This window comes from Carcharhinus amblyrhynchos, chromosome 18 (genome assembly GCF_965287045.1).
Source record: "Carcharhinus amblyrhynchos chromosome 18, sCarAmb.v2.hapA, whole genome shotgun sequence".
Classification (NCBI taxonomy): domain Eukaryota; kingdom Metazoa; phylum Chordata; class Chondrichthyes; order Carcharhiniformes; family Carcharhinidae; genus Carcharhinus; species Carcharhinus amblyrhynchos.
Window position 1 is genome coordinate 49,998,664 of NC_137341.1, and position 19,777 is coordinate 50,018,440.

The window sequence follows — 19,777 nt, forward strand, 5'->3', positions numbered from 1 at the left end:
ACATTAAATCAACCCCCATTCTTTCCTCCTTTCTTTCAGACCGAGTAAGGGCAGAAGGTTTTTTTTTTAATTATCTGGGGCATCATGATTGGCACAGGCTTGGAGGGCCGAATGGCAAGTTCCTGTGCTGTACTTTTCTTTGTTTTTTGTATTACCCGCAGTCCTTTCAGAGAGAATGTCCCACATTTCCTCCACCTTCTATTTGAAAAAATGTTTCCTGAGCTCACTCCTGAAGGATTGCACACCGTTGTTCTGGGTCACCCCAGCAGACAAAATGACTTCTCTGTATTGCACCCTTTTATCCTTTTAATCACTTCAATCAGATCAGTCCTGAATGTTTTAAACTCCAGGACAACAACATAAATTTACACAGCTTGTCATCAAAACTTAATCCTTAAAACATTTTGATAAACCTCCTTATCCGAAGGTCATTATAAACTTCCTGTGTTGCAGTGCTGGGAACTCAGTGTGATACTAGGGATGGGCTCTAACCAACCGAAGTTTAATCCTTCAAATAGAATCCCTGTGGTACAGAAGGAGGCCATTTGGCCCATCATGTCTGCACTGACTACAATGCCACCCAGGCCCTATTCCCATAACCCCACATTTTTACCCTGCTAATCCCCCTGACATTAGAGTCAATTTAGCATGGCCAATCAACCTAACCTGCATATCTTTGGACTGTGGGAGGAAACCAGAGCACCTGGAGGAAACCCACGCAGACATGGGAAGAATGTGCAAACTCCACAAAGACAGTGACCCGAGGCCAGAATTGAACCTGGGTCCCTGGCACTGTGAGGCAGCAGTGCTGACCCCTGTGCCACCTTTTATTTTTAATTAGACCTTCTTCACCAGAGTCAAGTTTGTTGTTATTCATGAAAAACTTGAAAATGCTGGAAAAAAACAACTCAGCAGGTCTGCAGCATCTGTGGAGAGTGAAATTAATGGGCATGAGTTAATGGGCATGATCTTCTAGTCCCACCGACAGTGCACTCCTGCCACAGGTTTCATAGCGGCGTGGAGTGTAGCCAATGGGAAATCCCATTGACAGTGGCAGGACCAGAAGATTCTGCCAATGCCAATGGCATGCCTCCTCTTGCACTGCAAAAATCGCCATAGGTGTCTACATGACCCTTCTACAGAACTTCTACAGAAAGTTAACCTTTTCCCCTTTGTTTCCAAACCTTTGTCAACTCACATCAGCCAAGAAGCTAAATTTGCAGAAATGAGTTCATTCAGGTTTCTAAAATACTACTCAATGGTTTAATCCGTGAAGCTGAACTTAGGAAAAAAGGGCTACTTGAAATGCTGCAACACTGGAGCCTTTATAGAACTTCAGTTAACTCAATGGAGGTATAGTTTTTGAATGTCTAACTATCGGCATAGTAAGGGATAGTAGTGGAGATGTTGTCATGGAATATCTAACTATCACTAATTTAGGATTTAGTAGTGGAAACAAAGTCATCAGATATTTAAACTATCACCATTAAAAGTTAGTAGTGGAGGTGTAGTCATGCAATATCTAACTATTGCTTTATTGAGAGATAGTAGTGAAGCTTGAGGGGCCTGGACCAGAATCCCAACTTACATTATGAAGCCACATTAGACTCCAACAATCTTTCTTTTTGGCATAAACATGAAGATAAGATGCTTCATTCCAGGAGTAATTTAACTGCCAAATTAAGAATCTTTTATAGTAAAACAAACTTTATTTAATAACAAGTTTAACTATAATTAAAACAAATGAAACAAGTTAACTATTAACAATTGAACACTATATAAAAATGGAAGGAAAAAAGTTAAATTTCTAACTTATCATTGTTTGAATTCCAAATAAACCATATCCCTCTTACAGACTTAAAATGCTACTTTAAATGTAGTTAGCACACATAGTCATATTTGCTATAAAGAGGGTAGATAGTCTTGAAGCTATTAAAGGGAAAATGTGTTTCAGAACAGCTTGTAGAATTCTGTCTTCAAATAAAACCCAACAGAAAAGTTATTTCTCTATGCTAGACTAGCTCCTCCCATTAGTCACATCACCACATGACCATGCATACCTAAACATACATTCCAGTCCTTTAATCAAAAACCCAAGTGGAATCTCCATCTATAAACAAAAGTCCGCTAGCTCTATTTCAAGTACATGGCTAAAATAAGTAATTATCTTGCTCTCCCAGCATCTGAGTCAAATGTTTTCCAGATACAATGACTGCCTGCAGAATAGAACTGAGTTCTATATGTCTGAGTTTGAAATATTTAAGCACATAGACATAATATCATATCTGTATCTTTCCCTTCTGTGATCCCATTATGCCATGTAAAATACAAGCTTACTTCACCATATTTAACTCTACGTAACTTTTATTATGTGCACTAAATATGTTATTTTCTCTTTCTTTTAGCTACTTAAATGTATATAAAGTATACAATGATCTTCTGAACAACAAATCAGAACAAGAAATTACTACCTTTTTGTCAGAAAAACATTCGATGGATGCATTCATAAAGGTAAATATGTTGCTCCTGTTTGAAACCTTTGTAAATATGTAACTTCTTACATGGTTTCAGCTCATAGTTTATTTCAAAAACATAACCAACAAATATCCTATTTCAGAGCCATAGAGTCACAGAGGTTTACAGCATGGAAACAGGCCCTTTGCCCCTTTTTTTAACCCCTAAGCTAGTCCCAATTGCCCGCATTTGGACTATATCCCTCTATACCCATCTTACCCATGTAACTGGATACATATACATTTATGGGGTTCTGCTTTAGAAAATACTTTAGAAATTCTGCAGGATTTGGTTTGATTTGACTCTTGTTCTTCTATACAATTTGCACCTAATGCATGGAACAGTGTAAATGGATAAAATCATACCTGCACCTCTCCCTTCTGTGGTTTGGTGTCTCCCTATATCATTTAACAAGAGCATTGTCTCAGTTTTGGTCAAACAATGAGGATAAGCAGAACAGAATCCAATATATCTCATTGGATGGTAGCAGTGAGACATGAACCAACGTCAGCCTGTATCGCTCTGTTGGCATGAACCAAACCCTTGAGAGGCTTATTAGTAAGTATGCCAATGACACATGCCTGGGTTACATTGCACACACGTGATCTTCTGCCCTTCCTGACATTAGACAGGATGCAGCAATGATGAGTTTGCAAGTGTTTTGTATACTCCTGCATTTCAGACGAAAGAGGAACAGATTTCTTGTTTTTTTTTTACACGCTCTCAAGTGATTAACCTTGCAAATCAACTGAACTGGGAACAAGTAGACTCCCAGAGAAAAAACACATAGTAAAATGGACACATAGAATAAAAGCAAATTACTGTGGATGCTGGAATTTGAAACCAAAGGAGAAAATGCTGGAAAATCTCAGCAGGTCTGGCAGCATCTGTAAGGAGAGAAAAGACCTGACATTTCGATGACCCTTTGTCAAAGCTCCAGCTTTGTTCCTGTAACCCCATGTAATTACCCTGCTAATCCCTGACACTAAGGGGCAATTAAGCATGGCCAATCCACCTAACCCGCACATCTTTGGAGTGTGGGAGGAAACCGGAGCATCCAGAGGAAACCAATGCAGACATGGGGAGAATGTGCAAACTCTCCACAGTCACTGAGACCAAAATTGAACCCCAGCTCCCTGGCGCTGTGAGGCAGCTGTGCTAACCACTGTGCCACCGTGCCACCCCTAATAAACTTGCCAAACATGATTTCTGATCTGTAAAACCATGTTGATTTTGTCTGATTATACTACGATTTTCTAAATGTATTGTGAAGACCTGTTAAAAATAGGTTTTAGTATTTTCCCAATGATAAGCTAACTGGCCTGCAGTTCCCTGTTTTCTTTCTCCCTCCTGTCTTGAATAGTGAAGTTACATTTGCTGAATTCCAATGCATTCTAGAATGTAGGGAATGAACCAGTGCAAACAGCAAGTGCTGATGTCACCTGCATCCATTGGCTTAGTCTTTAATCTTCTTACCCTTAACTTCCCCCTCATTTTAAAAAAGAATTCTCCCTGCCCTACATTAGGTAATAAAAAATACCTCATGTTGTTGAATACTGCAGTACCATGTCCAGAATGAGACTTTGGATGGAACTTTCTCATCCCGCCCACCACAGGAATCGTGGTGGGGGTGGGGGGGAGTGGTGTGGGTGGTGGCAGTGGGTTGATCGGCCATGCTAAATTGCCCTGAGTGTCAGAGGGACTAGCTAGGTGAGATTGTGGTTGGTGCAGATTTGAAGGGCCGAATGGCCTCCTTCTGCACTGTATGATTCTGTGATTCTATGAATGTCATACATTTTTGCTGACCACTGTTTCTTGCTACTAGAAAATAGAGGGCTTGCAGAAGTTGTGCGATGAAATAGCTTTAATGCACGTCACAGTGCCACTTGCTATGTTTTGCCTGGATGCTGTCAGCCTGAATGCAGACCTCTGTGCTCGCAGTATGAAACTAAAGGAAACTTTAATTGAGTCAGTGGTGAAGGAAAATCGCAATCTCAACATGAGGTACAGTAACAGCTGAATTTCCGACTTAGCTTTTCACGTGGTTGTGACTGATTGCATTTGAAGAAGGTGTAACAGTGTAAGTTACCTGTGAGTACATTCCAGGGCAGGACTTTTAATTGCCAATGTGGGGGGGCGGGAATGACGGGGGTGCGATTTGAAAATTGTTACAGGTGGGCCACCTCTGGGACAGCTTGCAATCTTCAAGTGGCCTGCTAGAGGGGAAGGAATGAGAAACCTAATTGCCACCAGTAGAACATAAGAACATAAGAACGAGGAGCAGGAGTGGGCCATCTGGCCCCTTGAGCCCATTCCGCCATTCAATAAGATCATGGTTGATCTTTTTGTGGACTCAGCTCCACTTACCCGCCCGCTCACCATAACCCTTAATTCCTTTACTGTTCAAAAATTTATCTATTCTTGCCTTAAAAACATCCAATGAGGTAGCCTCAACTGCTTCACTGGGTAGGGAATGCCACAGATTCACAAACTAAAGGACCCCTTGAGCTTAATGCTTTGGGGACTCAGGTTCAAATCTCACCACAGCAGATGATGAAATTTGAATTCAATTAAAACCCTGATGACCAGCATGAATCGGCAACTCTCATAAAACCCTATCTGGTTCACTAACACCCTAGGGAAGGAAACCTACCATCCTTACCTGGTCTGGCCTACGTATGACTCCAGAAGTACAGCAATGTGGTTGACTTTTATTAGGTCCTAATGTGTCAGTGGAATTAGTCCTGAGGTGAATCATCCTTTCCTCACATTTATGCCAAAATTGAAAAATTGTTGTGGTCTAGTCTAGCTTCATAATGTGCCTTGGGGTTCTGGTCTAGCACTCTAATATAGTGCATTGTATAACTAGGACATGATCTTACCTGCCATTCATGCCACACTCCCACAGCAGCATGGGAAAATCCCGCTGGTCTGAACTGTGGTAAGATTCCGGCTGAAGTCTGAGTAAATCTATACTTTTCCTAAAGGGGACCAGTTAGCTGATTTGACTATATAGCTATTGTATGGTTCAGTTTTGTGCCAACAGCGCAGGTTTGATTCATCTCGGATAAGGTAGACTTGAGATCTGCCTTCTTGCCCTGCCCTGACCTGGAGATTGGAAGGCAACGGTATAACAACTCCAGGAGTTATCTGCTGTAAAGGAACACTGCTTTATTGCACAAAATAAAGTAAAGCAAAACCACAAGCCTGTGGTGAATACAACAGGTCCCAATCGGGCCAAGGCATAATGGACCCACTCAGGGCCTGCTTTATTTAGAGCTTTGTAATGAGCTCCACCTGCTTTTTAAAATACAAAGTTGTAGCCGCCTGTACTGCTGCCTCTGGCAGCTCGTTCCAGACACTCACCACCCTCTGTGTGAAAAAAGTTGCCCCTCTGGACCCTTTTGTATTTCTCCCTTCTCACCTTAAACGTATGCCCTCTGGTTTTAGACTCCCCTATCTTTGGGGAAAAAATTTGCCTATCTCCCTTATCTATGCCTCTCATTATTTTATAGACCTCTATAAGATCATCCCTAAGCGTCCTCTGTCCAGGGAAAAGAGTTCCGGTCTATCCAGCCTTTCCTTATAACTCAAACCATCAAATCCTGGTAGCATCTTAGTAAAGCTTTTCTGCACTCTTGCTAGTTTAATAATATCCTTAAGTCATTACAGTCCTGGAGTGGGACTTGAACCTGGGGCTTCCTGGCTGAGAGAAAGGGACACTATCCATTGTACTACGAGAACTCCAAACACGAGTCATGCAAAGAAGTAGAAATACTTGTCATTATTCCAGCAAATGTGGGTGGCACGGTGGTTAGCACTGCTGTCTCACAGTGTCAGGGACCTGGGTTCAATTCCCAGCTTGGACCACTGTCTGAGTGAAGTTTGCATGTTCTCCCTGTGTCTGCATAGGTTTTCTCCAGGTGCTATAGTTTCCTCCTACAGTCCAAAGATGTGCTGATTAGGTGAATTGGCCATACTAAATTCTCTCCCAGTGCTCCTGAACAGGTGCTGGAATGTGGTGACTAGAGCATTTTCACAGTAACTTCTTTGCAGTGTGAATATAAGCCTACTTGTGACTAATAAATAATCTTTACTTTAAAAACGTCTTCCACAGATTTTTGGTCCTTATAAGAAGCGGACTTCACAGGATGGGAAAAGAAGACTTTCAAATAGTTAAACTGCTGTTTGTGTTTTTTTTGTTAAATATTTAAGGGAACAACAATGTAACCTTTTAATGCCAAGTGTATAGAATGCTGTTTTCTCTTCTCCAGTATTTGTCGTCGCTACGAAGAAATATCAGATCGGATCAGTGAGATACCTGAGACCACAGAAGAGCTGGTGGCTCTTGACAGTTTCGTAAAAAAAGCCAGCGAAGTGACTATTACTAAACTGAAAGAGGAAATCTTTGAAGCAGCAGACAGATTGGATTTTTTGTTAGACTATGCCACACTATCAGGTAAATTACATGTTTGGCTCCTTTTAGAGAGTTATTTGAGTATTGGTGTTCTTCTAGCCATCGATTCTACATTAACATAGCCATTTCTAAAGCTGCTTCATGGCCTAGAGTTGTTTCATGGCAGTGACCTAGTGGTGTTATCACTAGATCATTAATCCAGAAACTCAGCTTGGGTGGGATTGTGGTCGGTGCAGACTCGATAGGCCGAATTACTCCAGAGCCACAGCAATGTGGTTGACTCTTAACTGTCCTCCGACAACCAGGGATGGAGAATAAATGCTGGCCAGCCAGCGAAGCCCATGTCCCAAGAATGAATAAAATAAAATAGATGTGTTTCATCTGATTTTCCTTCCTATGTGCAGTACATTACATATCCCACTGTTTATCTCATCTACTGTTATTCTGCCCACCAATGTATTAGAAGGGATTCTTGGCGTATTCAGTCATGGGATGTGTCGTTTCTACCCCATCCCTAATTGCCTCTTGAGAAGATGTGGGTGAGCTGCCTTCTTGAACCGTTGCAGTCCATGTGGTGTTGGTACACCAACAGCGCTGTTAAGGAGGGAGTTTCAGGATTTTGACGCAGCAGTAGTGAAGAAATAGTGATATGTATCCAAGTCAGGATGGTTAGTGGCTCAAAGTGAAGCTTTCAGGTGGGCAGATGAATGGATTCCTTTACTGGCTTGTGCTTCAACCTGCCTGATTCCCCAGTTTAGGGAGGGGCATAAAAATCTACCTTATTTTGTTCAACTCATTCTGTCACTTCAGAGCTGCCTCTTCCAATTCTACTGCCTTGGGTACCACTATCCAAATGTAATTTCTTATTAAAATTAAATCTCCACCTGCCTGATCAGGTATACATTACTGATCCTGTGTCACTATTAGCTGATGAACAGTTAGTTCTGCCTTTATATTTGGAATATCCCCCACTCAGACATTGATTTTGTGGAATGGTGCCGGTTCAGAATGTTTGCCATGTTAAGCTGCACATTCGTCACAGTCCAGTAGCTGCTTTGAGAACCCATGCAAGCCGATGTGAATATGTGGTATATACTGAAGTAACGGCTGATCTTGTGTATAATTTGACTCCCAAACTCTTTATACTTACCACCCCGGTGCCACTGAAGTGAAACTTGCCCCAGGTGCAAACCTACTGATTGACAGAATAACATACCATTGAAGGCTCCTCATGCCTGTGTGTCACAGAATCCCTACAGTGCCGCAGGACACCATTTGGCCTATCGAGTCTGTGCCGAGCACAATTCCATCCAAGCCCTATTCTCGCAACCTCACATATTCACCCTGCCAATCCCCTGACACTAGAGTCATTTAGTGTGGTCAATCAACCTAACCCACACATCTTTGGAGGAAACCGGAGCACCCAGAGGAAACCCACCCACAGGGGGATAATGTGCAAACTCCGCACAGACAGTGACCTGAGGCTGGAATTGAACCTGAGTCCATGGCACTGTGAGGCAGCAGTGCTAACCAAACCATGGGTGCCACCCGTGCCATGTGTCAACAGGTGATACTTTTGGGTGCAGGATTGGCTGGCACAGTCTCTGACCTGAGAAGTCTGTGACAGCGGGACAATGGGAGAGGGCGGATTTCAACCCCTCCAAAATATTACTCATGAAAATGTCAATCTACTTTTTGGTTAATACTTTAGTCTCAGAAGCCTGATGCTGACACCAGTATAAATCAATGTCATTCATCTGAGACACTTGCAAGGATACAGACCAAATGAGAGGTCAGATGACACCAGGTTATAATCCAACTGGTTTATTTGAAATCACACGGGGCAGCACGGTGGCACAGCGGTTAGCACTGCTGCCTCACAGCTCCAGAGATCTGAATTCGATTCCCGGCTTGGGTCACTGTCTATGTAGAGTTTGCACGTTCTCTCCATGTCTGCGTGCTCTGGTTTCCTCCCACAGTCCAAAAATGTGTAGGTTAGGTGCATTGCCCATGCTAAATTGCCCCTTAGTGTACAGGGATGTATAAGTTGAAGGGATTAGTGGGGTAAACATGTGGGGTTACGGGGATAGGGCCTAGGTGGGATTGTGGTGGTGCAGACTTGATGGGCCGAATGGCCTCCTGTTGCACTGTAGAGTTCCTATAATTCACTGGCTTTCAGAGTGCTGCTCCTTCGTCAGGTGATACAGAAGGCGGGATTGAAATGAAGAATTTGTTTCTTTTCTTGACCGGTGCAGACACGGTTTTAGTTGACCCTTTTCTGATTGTTAGATTTTTCTTTTCTTAAAGATGATGATCTAAGGCTGAACAGTCAGGTCTTCAACTGGCCAGAACAAATTGTACTGATGCTGGATTTACATCGGGATCGACTGCTGAACAAGAGAGACGATGTAGATGAGGATTTGAGGAACCGGTCTGTATTTGTAAACATTTATTAATTATATTTGTAAAATAAAGAGTTATCCTCTGTGAGGTGACATTGTAGCAAGGTAACAGGGAAAAATACCGATAAAACTTAGAATGGGAGTGGCTGCAGGGATAGTGGACCCATTGGTTGAAACTTTTTATAACTGGCTAAATTCCAGGAGGGTACTAAAAGATTGAAAAACAACAATCAAAAAGGGAGAAAGGCAGAAGGCAGGGAACTGTAGGCCAGTTAGTTTGACATCTGCTATTAGCAAGATGCTGAGGGACAGCACTATGGTTAGCACTGCTGCTTCACAGTGCCAGGGACCCAGGCTCCATTCCGGCTTTGGGTGACTGTCTGTATGGAGTTTGCACATTCTCCCCTGTCTGCATGGGTTACCTTCAGGTGCTCCAGTTTCCTCCCAGACTCCAAAGATGTGCAGGTTATGTTGATTGGCCATGCTAAATTGTTTCTTAGTGTCAGGGGGACTAGCAAGGTAAATGCATGGGGTTATGGGAATAGGGCCTGGATGGGATTATTGTTGGTGCAGGATAGATGGTCTGAATGGCCTCCTTCTGCACCGTAGCGATTCTATGAAACTTCTATTCAATGAATAATCAAAGAGGAAATAGCTCATCATTTAGGAAAGTTGAATATAATCAAACCTAGTCCGTATGGTTTTATGAAAGGTAAATCACGTTTAACAAATTTGCTCAAATTTTTTGAGAATGTAATAGAGATTAGATAGAGGGGCACGTGTAGATGTAATGTAATTAGATTTCCAAGAGGCATTTGATAAGATGATCCATAAAAGGCTAGTGCATAGAGTAAACCTATGTAATTGGAAGAAGTGTGTTAGTATGGATTGAAAACTAGCTGTCAGATAGAAAACAGAAAATTGGAATGAATGGGTCCTTTTCAGAGTGAAAAGATGTAACTAGTGGAGGACCGTAGGGATCAGTTCTTGACCCACAATTGTTCACTAGTGATCTGGAGGAAGGAACAGAATGTAAGGTTTCCAAATTTGCCAGTGATACAAAGGTAGTTGAAAGGGCAGGATACTGAGGATACTGTGACTCTGCATTGGGATATAGATAGATTGGGTGACTGGATGAAAATTTGGCAAATGGAGTTTAATGTGGGGAAGTGGGAGGTCATGCATTTTGGAGAAGGAATCAAAAGGCAGATTACCTAAATGGAGAGAGACTACAGGTGAGCAAAGTACAGAGGGACTTGGGTATTCTAGTGCAACTAGAGATGGGCAATAGATGCCGGCCAGCCAGCAACACCCATGTACCATGAATTAATAAATTTTACAAAAATCGTACAGGCTAGCAAGCAGGTCCAACAGTTAGTTAAGAAGATAAACTGTACTTCGACTTTTATTGGAAAGGGTTGGAGTTTAAAAATGGAGAGGTTTTGTTGGAATTGTATACGGTTCTGGAGAGGCCTCACCTGGAATACTGCATACAGTTTTGATCCCTTTACCTTTAAAAGGGTATAGAACATTGGGGGCAGTCCAAAGCAGATTCCCCAGGCTAATTCCTGGGATAAGAGCATTGTCCTATCCAGAGAGACTAAATAGTCTGGATCTGTATTCTTTGGAGTTTAGAAGAGTGAGGGGTGACCTTATTCAAACAGAAGATCCTGAGGAGGATTGATAGGATAGATGCTGAGATGATTTCACTAGTGGGAGAGCCTCAAAAAGAGAACAAAGCTACAAGATAAAGGGCCGGTCATTTGAAACTGAGGTGTGTTGAAATTTCTCCTTGCAGAGGGTGGTGAATCTCTGGAATTCGCTGTCCCAAAATGTGCTGGACGCTGGGTCATTAGAAGTATTTAAAGTGGAGGTGGATAAACATTTGATAGATTGAGGAATAGAGGGCGATGGGGAGATGGCACTGAAAAGGAGCTGAGGCCGGAATAGATCAACCATGATCGTATTCATAGAATCCTACAGTGCAGAAGGAAGCCATTTGGACCACCAAATCTGCACCAACCACTATCCCACCCAGGCCCTATTCCCCTAACCCCAAATATTTACCCTGCTAATCTGCCCTGACACTATGGTCAATTTAGCATGGCCAATCCACTTAACCTGCACTGTGGGAGGAAACTGGAGCACCCAGAGGAAACCCATGCAGACACGGGGAGAAGGTGCAAACTCCGCATAGACAATGACCCAAGGCCGGAATTGAACCTGTGTCCCTGGAGCTGTGAGGCAGCAGTGCTAACCACTGTGCCACAGTCCTTGAAAGGCAGGACTGGCTTGAAGGGCTGGTGGCCTTCTCCTGCTTCTATTTCTTGTGTTAATTCTGAATGAGTTGAAGTTTGTAAATATACGGAATGAGGTCTATGTGTATATCTTCTCTATAATGTTGCCCTGTCTATATGTTTACATTTTACCAGTAGGACTTGAATGGCTCGGGCCCCCTCTATCCGAAGTGTCGGCGGTGAACACATCCCTCCCGACTCCAGCAGCCTGCTGCCAATTTGAGCTCTGATGAGCTCTGATTGGCAGAAGGCAATTCTTCCACCCATCATGGGAAGCAGTCCTGCCAATCAAATGGCTGGCAATGCTCCAATCCCTCCAAACACAGCATAGCAGTGGTCGGAAGAGGCATTGCAGGGAGCTGCCTGGGGCGAAGTGTCGGGACATGGAGGACAGGTGTCCAAGGATGGGGAGGGTAATCGTAAATCTTGACAGTGCAGAAGGACACCATTCAACCCATGATGCCTGCACCGAAACACCTTTTTTATCTTACCCAGGCTCTATCCCTATAATCCTAGATATTTACCCCGCTAATCCCCCTAACTTATATACCTTGGGATACTAAGGGGCAATTCAGCATGGCCAATCCACTTAACCCACATATCTTTGGACTGTGGGAGAAACTGGAGCATTCGGAGGAAACCCATGCAGCCAAACTCAGTGTAAGCTCCACTGTGAAGCAGCAATGCTAACCACTGTGTCACCATGTTGCCCAAACGTTATGATGGGGATCTCAGGGGATAGGCCGGGAGGGAGGGAGATCTGGAGGTTACCAGGGAGGGTTCCCCATTTAAAAGGATGCTCCTGATGGTGGCATCCCTCTTCCCCTTCATGTCTGAAATCAAATGTCATCTGCCCCAGCCTAAAATTGAAGCTAGGTGTTAAAAGGCCCTTAAATAACCATATAGCCAATAGCCAAATAGTCATACCTTAACTCGGACAAGGTTGGGCTTCCTGTCCAATGTCCTGCCCAATCCACCATAAAATCACCACCATATTGGGAGGGGTGGGATCGCAGGAGGAATCCAATCCCTGCTATTTCTTCCCACCTCAGAACCTACTGGGGTGGGGCCAAAAGAGAAAATGTTGGAAAATCTCAGCAGGTCTGGCAGCATCTGTAAGGAGAGAAAAGAGCTGATGTTTCGAGACCAGATGATCTTTTGTCAAAGCTAAAAGGCATAGAATGTGGGAGATATTTGTACTGCAGGGTGAGGGAATGAAAGATGAGTCATAGCCACAGAAACCTATGGCAGTCCGCAGAGAGAATAAAGGGTGTGAATGGCCAAACAGCAGAGAAACTGTAAGCTGTGACAGATGGAAATGTTGGGGGTGGGGCACGGGGGAGGAGGACAGAGGTATTGGGGGAGAAAAAGTAAGGAAAGGGGGATGAAGTAGGAGGAAAGAGTTGGTGAAGGGGAAGAAAAATGAAGAAAGACAATAAAGAAATAAAAAGTGGAGAACAGTAAAAAATTAAATAAAATAGAATGAAAACAAAGAAGGCCAAGGTGAAGTAGAGCAAGTCACATGAAGTTGTTGAATTTGATGTTGAGACTGGAAAGCTGCAAAGTGCCTAGCTGGAAGATGAGATGCTGTTCCTCCAGTTTGTGTTGATCTTCACTGGAACATTGCTGCAAGTGTTTTGCTTTTATCCGCTGGGGCAGGGTAGAATTCTGTCCGAAGTTTTATTTTATTTTAGAATGACCTTCTTTTAATTTACAGGCAGTCTTTTAAAGGAACCCATATTAGATGTAAAATTAGTTGGCTTTTATTTCTAATGTGCTTTTGATACCTTGCTATATAGCAATTTGGCGAAGAGTTTGGGCTGAGTTTTACTTTGAGAGCAGGCTCCTCACACCCATTGTAAATTTCTAGGAACAAGCCCATCTCCATTTGACTGGCTCGGTTCCTTTAATTTTTCATGCGGCAGCCCTTCAATTAATATGAACTTGTATCTCATAGAGCTGCTAGCCAATCAGAAGTTAGCAGCTCAGTACACTGGCCAGTTAGAGGCTAGCAGCTCTGTACACTGACCAATTAGAGGCTAGCAGTTCTGTACACTGGCCAATCAAAGGTTAGCAACTGTGTACACTGGTTAATCAGAGGCTATGACGTGGAGATGCTGGCGTTGGACTGGGGTAAACACAGCAAGAAGTCTCACAACACCAAGTTAAAGTCCAACAGGTTTATTTGGTAGCACAAGCCATTAGCTTTTGGAGTGCTGCCCCTTCATCAGGTGAGTGGGATTTCAGTTCGCAAACAGGATATATAAAGTCACAAACTCAGTTTACAAAATAATGGTTGGAATGTGAGTCTTTACAGGTAATCAGATCTTGAATGTACAGATAATGTGAGTGGAGAGAGGGTTAAGCACAGGTTAATGAGATGTGTATTGTCTCCAGCCAGAACAATTAGTGAGATTTTGCAAGCCCAGGCAAGTCATGGGGGTTACAGATAGTTGACATGAACCCAAGATCCCAGTTGAGGCTGTCCTCATGTGTGTGAAACTTGGCTCTCAGTCTCTGCTCAGTGACTCTGCATTGTCGTGTGTCGTGAAGACTGCCTTGGAGAATGCTTACCCGAAGATCAGAGGCTGAATGCCCATGACTGCTGAAGTGTTCATCAACAGGAAGAGAACACTCTTGAGATGACGAACATCTCGCCAAGGCCATCGCCACACTCTGACTTCCTGCCTTCAAACAACTGCACAACCTCAAACAGACCATTGTCCACAGCAAACTACCTAGCCTTCAGGAGAACAGTGACCACGACACCACACAACCCTGCCACAGCAACCTCTGAAAGACATGCCAGATCATCGACATGGATGCCGTCATCTCACGTGAGAACATCATTCACCAGATACACGGTACATATATTTGCAACTTGGCCAACATTGTTTACCACTGCAGGAAAGGATGTCCCGAGGCATGGTACATTAGGGAGACCATGCAGACGCTACGACAATGGATGAATGAGCACCACTCAACAATCACCAGACAAGAGTGTTCTTTTCCTGTTGGGGAACACTTCAGCAGTCACGGGATTCAGCCTCTGATCTTCAGGTAAGCGTTCTCCAAGGCGGCCTTCATGACACACGACAATGCAGAGTCGCTGAGCAGAGACTGATAGCTAAGTTCCACACACATGAGGACGGCCTCAACCAGGATCTTGGGTTCATGTCACTCTATCTGTAACCCCCACAACTTGCCTAGGCTTGCAAAATCTTACTAACTGGATGATCTTGTCAAGTTTATCACTGGGACTAGGGGTTCTGTCCACTCTGAATTGAACTGACTGTATAAAACTTAGTTCTTCCAATCTGGCTGGAGACAATACACATCCCTTTAAACTGTGCTTAATTTTCTTCCACTCACATTGTCTGTACCCTTAAGACTTGATTACCTGTGAAGACTCGCATTCGAACGATTATTTTGTAAATTGAGTTTGTGTCTTTATATGCCCTGTTTGTGAACTGAAACTCCACTTACCTGATGAAGGAGCAGTGCTCGGAAAGCTAGTGGGTTGTGCTACCAAATAAACCTGTTAGACTTTAACCTGGTGTTGTGAGACTTCTGTCAGAGTCTGATAGGACAGATGGCCAATGCTAGTACTGCAGATTGATCAAGGAAAGAGAGTTCAGCAATGGACACAGAGATTGAGGAAAGTCCTGACAGGCTCCAGTGAGGGGTGGAGAGGGTGTGGTGTGGGCCATTTTGGATGGCGGAGGTGCGAACACGAGGAAGCAAAGCCATGGGGGCAGGCCTCCAATTGGCACAGGGAGCCCGGGAAGGTGGTTTCCCACTCCCCCACCTCCCTTTTTATGAACCAGGAGTTTGCAGGCTTAGACCTGCCAGACTACACATTGGGTGCCCCTCATTAAATGGGAGCAGCGGGCAGGATGAGACCTTTAATTGGGCCACAGGCTGATGACACCTTCCTCACCATCTATACACCCATGGCTAGTAGTGGATATGCCACCATTGGCCCAGTGCCCTAATTTATGAGTCCATCCACCCATTTTCCTACCCACTGATAACCTGTAAAATTGAACCATAAAATACAATTGCTGTGTATCTTTTTGAAAAAGACATGGCAGCAGATTTTGGCCTTCATTCATGTGCTGCTGATGAAGAAAGATGCATGAACCTCACTCATTTTGAATTGATTTCATATTTTTGTCTGATTTTATCACTTGTTGATAATAGGTGTTTTGTGCTCAGACCTGTTGTCACCATTTCAGAAATGTCAATATTTTTTCTCTTATTGTGCAGTTTAAATGGTTTCAGATTTAGTTTGGCTTTAATTGAAATCTTTTCAAAAATTGAAAGCAATGTGGTGATTGATTGACTTTAAAGAGATCAACCTTTGCAAACATTTGTTATCCGAGGCCTTTGAATCCAGGTTAAAAGGTGTGTTGCGAGAACAGTTGCATCAAATGTGTGCTTAGCAACACGTCCTGATGTCAAACAGTATATGATGTTTTTTCAGTAATCCGAGTGTAAGAAGCCTTTTCAGCAGCAGCTAATTAACCTTTATAGGGAAACAATTCTCTGTTAAATACAGGGCTTTATAAAGATTCAAGAAATTATATGTGATACTCTCCCACATTACTTCCATTCATCAGAGCTAAACTGAGTCACAATAACCTCTTTTATTGTAAAACTTCAATTCAGACAGGGAGTGATAGCTGGCAGCAAATTATGATGTGAAAGTGCCGATGTTGGATTGGAGTAAGCACAGTAAGTCTCACAACACCAGGTTAAAGTCGGATAGATTTATTTGATAGCACAAGCCACAAGCTTTCGGAGCGCTGCTCCTTCATCAGGTGAGTGAGAATCATGTTCACAAACAGGGCACTTAAAGACAGAAACTCAATTTACAAAATGATGGTTGGAATGTGAGTCTTTACAGGTAATCTAGTCTTAAAGGTACAGACAATGTGAGTGGAGAAAGGGTTAAGGACAGGTTAAAGAGATGTGTATTGTTGCCAGCCAGGACAGTTAGTGAGATTTTGCAAGCCCAGGCAAATTGTGGATGTTACAGATAGTGTGACATGAATCCAAGATCTCGGTCGAGGCCGTCCTCATGAGGTTCATGTTACACTATCTGTAACCCCATGACTTGCCTGGGCTTGCAAAATCTCACTAACTGTCCTGTTTGGAGACAATACACATCTCTTTAACCTGTGCTTAATCCTCTCTCCACTCATATTGTCTGCACCTGTAAAACTTGATTACCTGTAAAGACTTGCATTCCAACCATTATCTTATAAATTGAATTTGTATCTTTATATGCCCTGTTTGTGAACATGATTCCACTCACCTGATGAAAGAGCAGCACTCCGAAAGCTCGTGGCTTGTGCTACCAAATAAACCTGTTGGACGTTAGCAAATTATGAAGCAATGATTTGTCAGTTTTCAGACATTGCAAATCGCAATGATAATCCTCCCAGTGCTTTCTACATCAACAGAATCTACTCGTTAATTCCTTCCTTAAATTTGTTGCCAGATAACTGTCCTTCTTTATGAAGTGCAGCTTTTTTTAAAAAGAAGGTAGATTTTTGAAACAAAAATAGAAAATACTGGAAAATCTTAGCAGGTCTTACAGCACCTGTGAAGGGAGAAATATAGCCAATGCTTCCTGTCTGGGTGACCCTTTGTTGGAGCTCAGAGCATTTTTTTTCAAAGTTTATTTATTGGTGTCACAAGTAAGGCTTACATTAACACTGCACTGAAGTCACTGTGAAATTCCCCTAGTCACCACATTCCGGTGCCTATCCGGGTCAATGCACCTAACTTTGCATCTAAATTTCTGACCTTTGCTGGGATGAAGTGATGCAGAACAATGGTGCAACAGAGGTGAAATAAGGCCTGAAGTCTTGGTGCTTTCCTGGGCTGGTACTGTGATAATGATGTAGTTTCTCTTCAAAATGTGGTGACATATAATGCCCAGAATACATTCTCAGCAGTTGACCCTCATTACACAGCGTAACGAGAGTCAACATTAAATCACCGGCGCTGGAAATTATGCAAACACTAAACTAAAAGCAGTTGCTACATCACACTTGTGATTGTGGCCATGTTGCATTCCTCTGCTCTGAGCCCTTTCACTTTTGTGTGAGGTGTGTGTGTGTATATGTTTTTTTAGGAGAGCTTTTAACATTATTTTTATTTCATTTTTAAGATCCTGAGGGGCATTGCCAGGATGGATGTGCTGAGGATGTTTCCTCTTGTGGGAGAGTCCAGAGCTTGGGGCTACTGTTTAAAAAATAAGGGGTGACTCATATAAGGTGAAGACGAGGAGAATTTATTTTCTCTCAGAGTTTGAGAGTCTCTGAAACTCTCTTGCTCAAAAGCAGTATCTTTGAAAGTTTTTAAGGCAGAGCTAGATAAATTATTGATTAACGAGGGGGTGAAAAGTTATCAGGGGTAGGCAGGAATGTGGAGTTGAGGTTACAATCAGATCAGCAATGATCTTATTTAATGGTGGAGCAGGCTTGAGCAGGCCGAGAAGCCTTCTCCTACTCCTAATTTGTATGCGTGCATGTATCTTTGTATGTTTGTATTCCAGTCTCTTCCTGAATTGCTGGCATGTGATCGTGGACAGAGAATCATGCAAGGCAGTGCACGGTACCCTGGCAAAAGTCATGGCGTCCTTTCTCTGGGCACGATCTTACCCGCCGTTCACGCCACACTGTCACTGTAGTCAGGTTGGAGAACCCAGCCAAATCTCAGTCCAATGCCGCGGGATGGGAAAATCTCACCAATGTGAATGGCTGTAACAATCTGGCCTCTGTCAGTCATCCAGTTTGTGATTGAGCCACTTTGGTCAACCAGTGGGTGGCTACTGGGTGACGAGGGCTATCTGCTGACCACATGACTGCTGCCTCCAGTGTACCAACCCCATCCTCCCAACACACACTCTCTCACATACCACACACACACACACACACACACACACACACACAATTTCTGATATTTCTTTGGTTCGTCTCAATTCTGTAAGATCTTGGCTTGAACTTTTTTTATTACAATGCCTTCTTTTCGTTGAGTTCATGCCCACCCTGTCTCAAGGGGCTGTAGGTATCAAGCCTTGTGCTCTGCACTGGAAGTTAAAATTACAAGTGTGAGTCTCTGCTTATTCTTACGTTTCCTCACTTTCTCACAATCATCTGAGGTAGTGTTAAGCTGCAGTGTTTGTTGTAGAGCTGGAAGTTTTGTGTTCACAGCCATCAATAGTTCTGATGGCGAGAACCCATTTTCTAGCAGTGACGTTCTGTAGTTAAGAAGGGCTAAGTTAATATCTTCATTCTTTTTAATCAATGCTTTGATTGTTCAAATGCCTCTTTCTGCTCCTCCTTTCGGCTGAGGATAGCCAGGTGAACTGGCCACATGACTCCAGCCCAAATTATGGAACGGCTCAATAACAGACTGAGGATTGTTGTCTGACAATTGTTGGTTATGTACAGGAGTAATGAGGTTATACTAAACTTGTACGGAACACTAGTTAGGCCTCAGCTGGAATATTGTGCACAGTTCAGGGAGCCACACTATAGGAGGGGTGTGAACACATTGGAGAGAGTGCAGAGAGCTTTACAAAAATGGTTTCAGGGACAAGAAACATTAGCTATGAGGATAGATAAACTTTCCTCCTTGGAAAGTTTAAAGTTTATTTATTAATCTCACAAGTAGGCTTACATTAAGACTGCAGTGAAGATACTGTGAAAATCCCCTTGTCACCACACTCCAGCGCCTGTTCAGACATACTGAGAGAGAATTTAGCATGGCCAATGTACTCAACCAGCATGTCTTTCGAACGTGGGAGGAAACCAGAGCACCGGGAGGAAACCCATGCAGACATGGGGACAATGTGCAGACACCACACAGTGACCCAAACCAGGAATCAAACCTGGATCCTTGGCACTGTGAGGCAGTAGTGCTAAACACTGTGACACTGTGCTGCCTGAGTGAAGAAGGTTAAGAGGAGATTTGATAGAGATGTTCAAAATCATGAGGGGGTTGGACAGAGTAGGTAGGGAGAAATGGTTCCCACTCTTAAAAGGTCAGGAACAAGAGGGCATAGAATCAAAGTGATTGCAAAAGAAGCAAATGTGATGTGAGAATAAACTTTTTCTCACATTGAGTGGTTG

General features: G+C 43.2%; 1 protein-coding gene across 1 annotated transcript in view; it reads left to right on the forward strand.

Annotated features, from left to right (window-relative positions):
- Positions 1 to 2,478: 2,478 nt before the first annotated feature.
- The window catches only part of dnah3 (dynein axonemal heavy chain 3), a 147,174-nt gene continuing 129,875 nt past the window's right edge, over positions 2,479 to 19,777 (forward strand). Inside the window, exons 1-4 of the mRNA XM_080206991.1 lie at positions 2,479 to 2,511; positions 4,340 to 4,518; positions 6,789 to 6,973; positions 9,281 to 9,362. Coding sequence (XP_080063117.1) covers positions 2,494 to 2,511; positions 4,340 to 4,518; positions 6,789 to 6,973; positions 9,281 to 9,362 — 464 coding nt within the window. The 5' untranslated portion in view covers positions 2,479 to 2,493. The remainder of the gene's footprint in view (positions 2,512 to 4,339; positions 4,519 to 6,788; positions 6,974 to 9,280; positions 9,363 to 19,777) is intronic.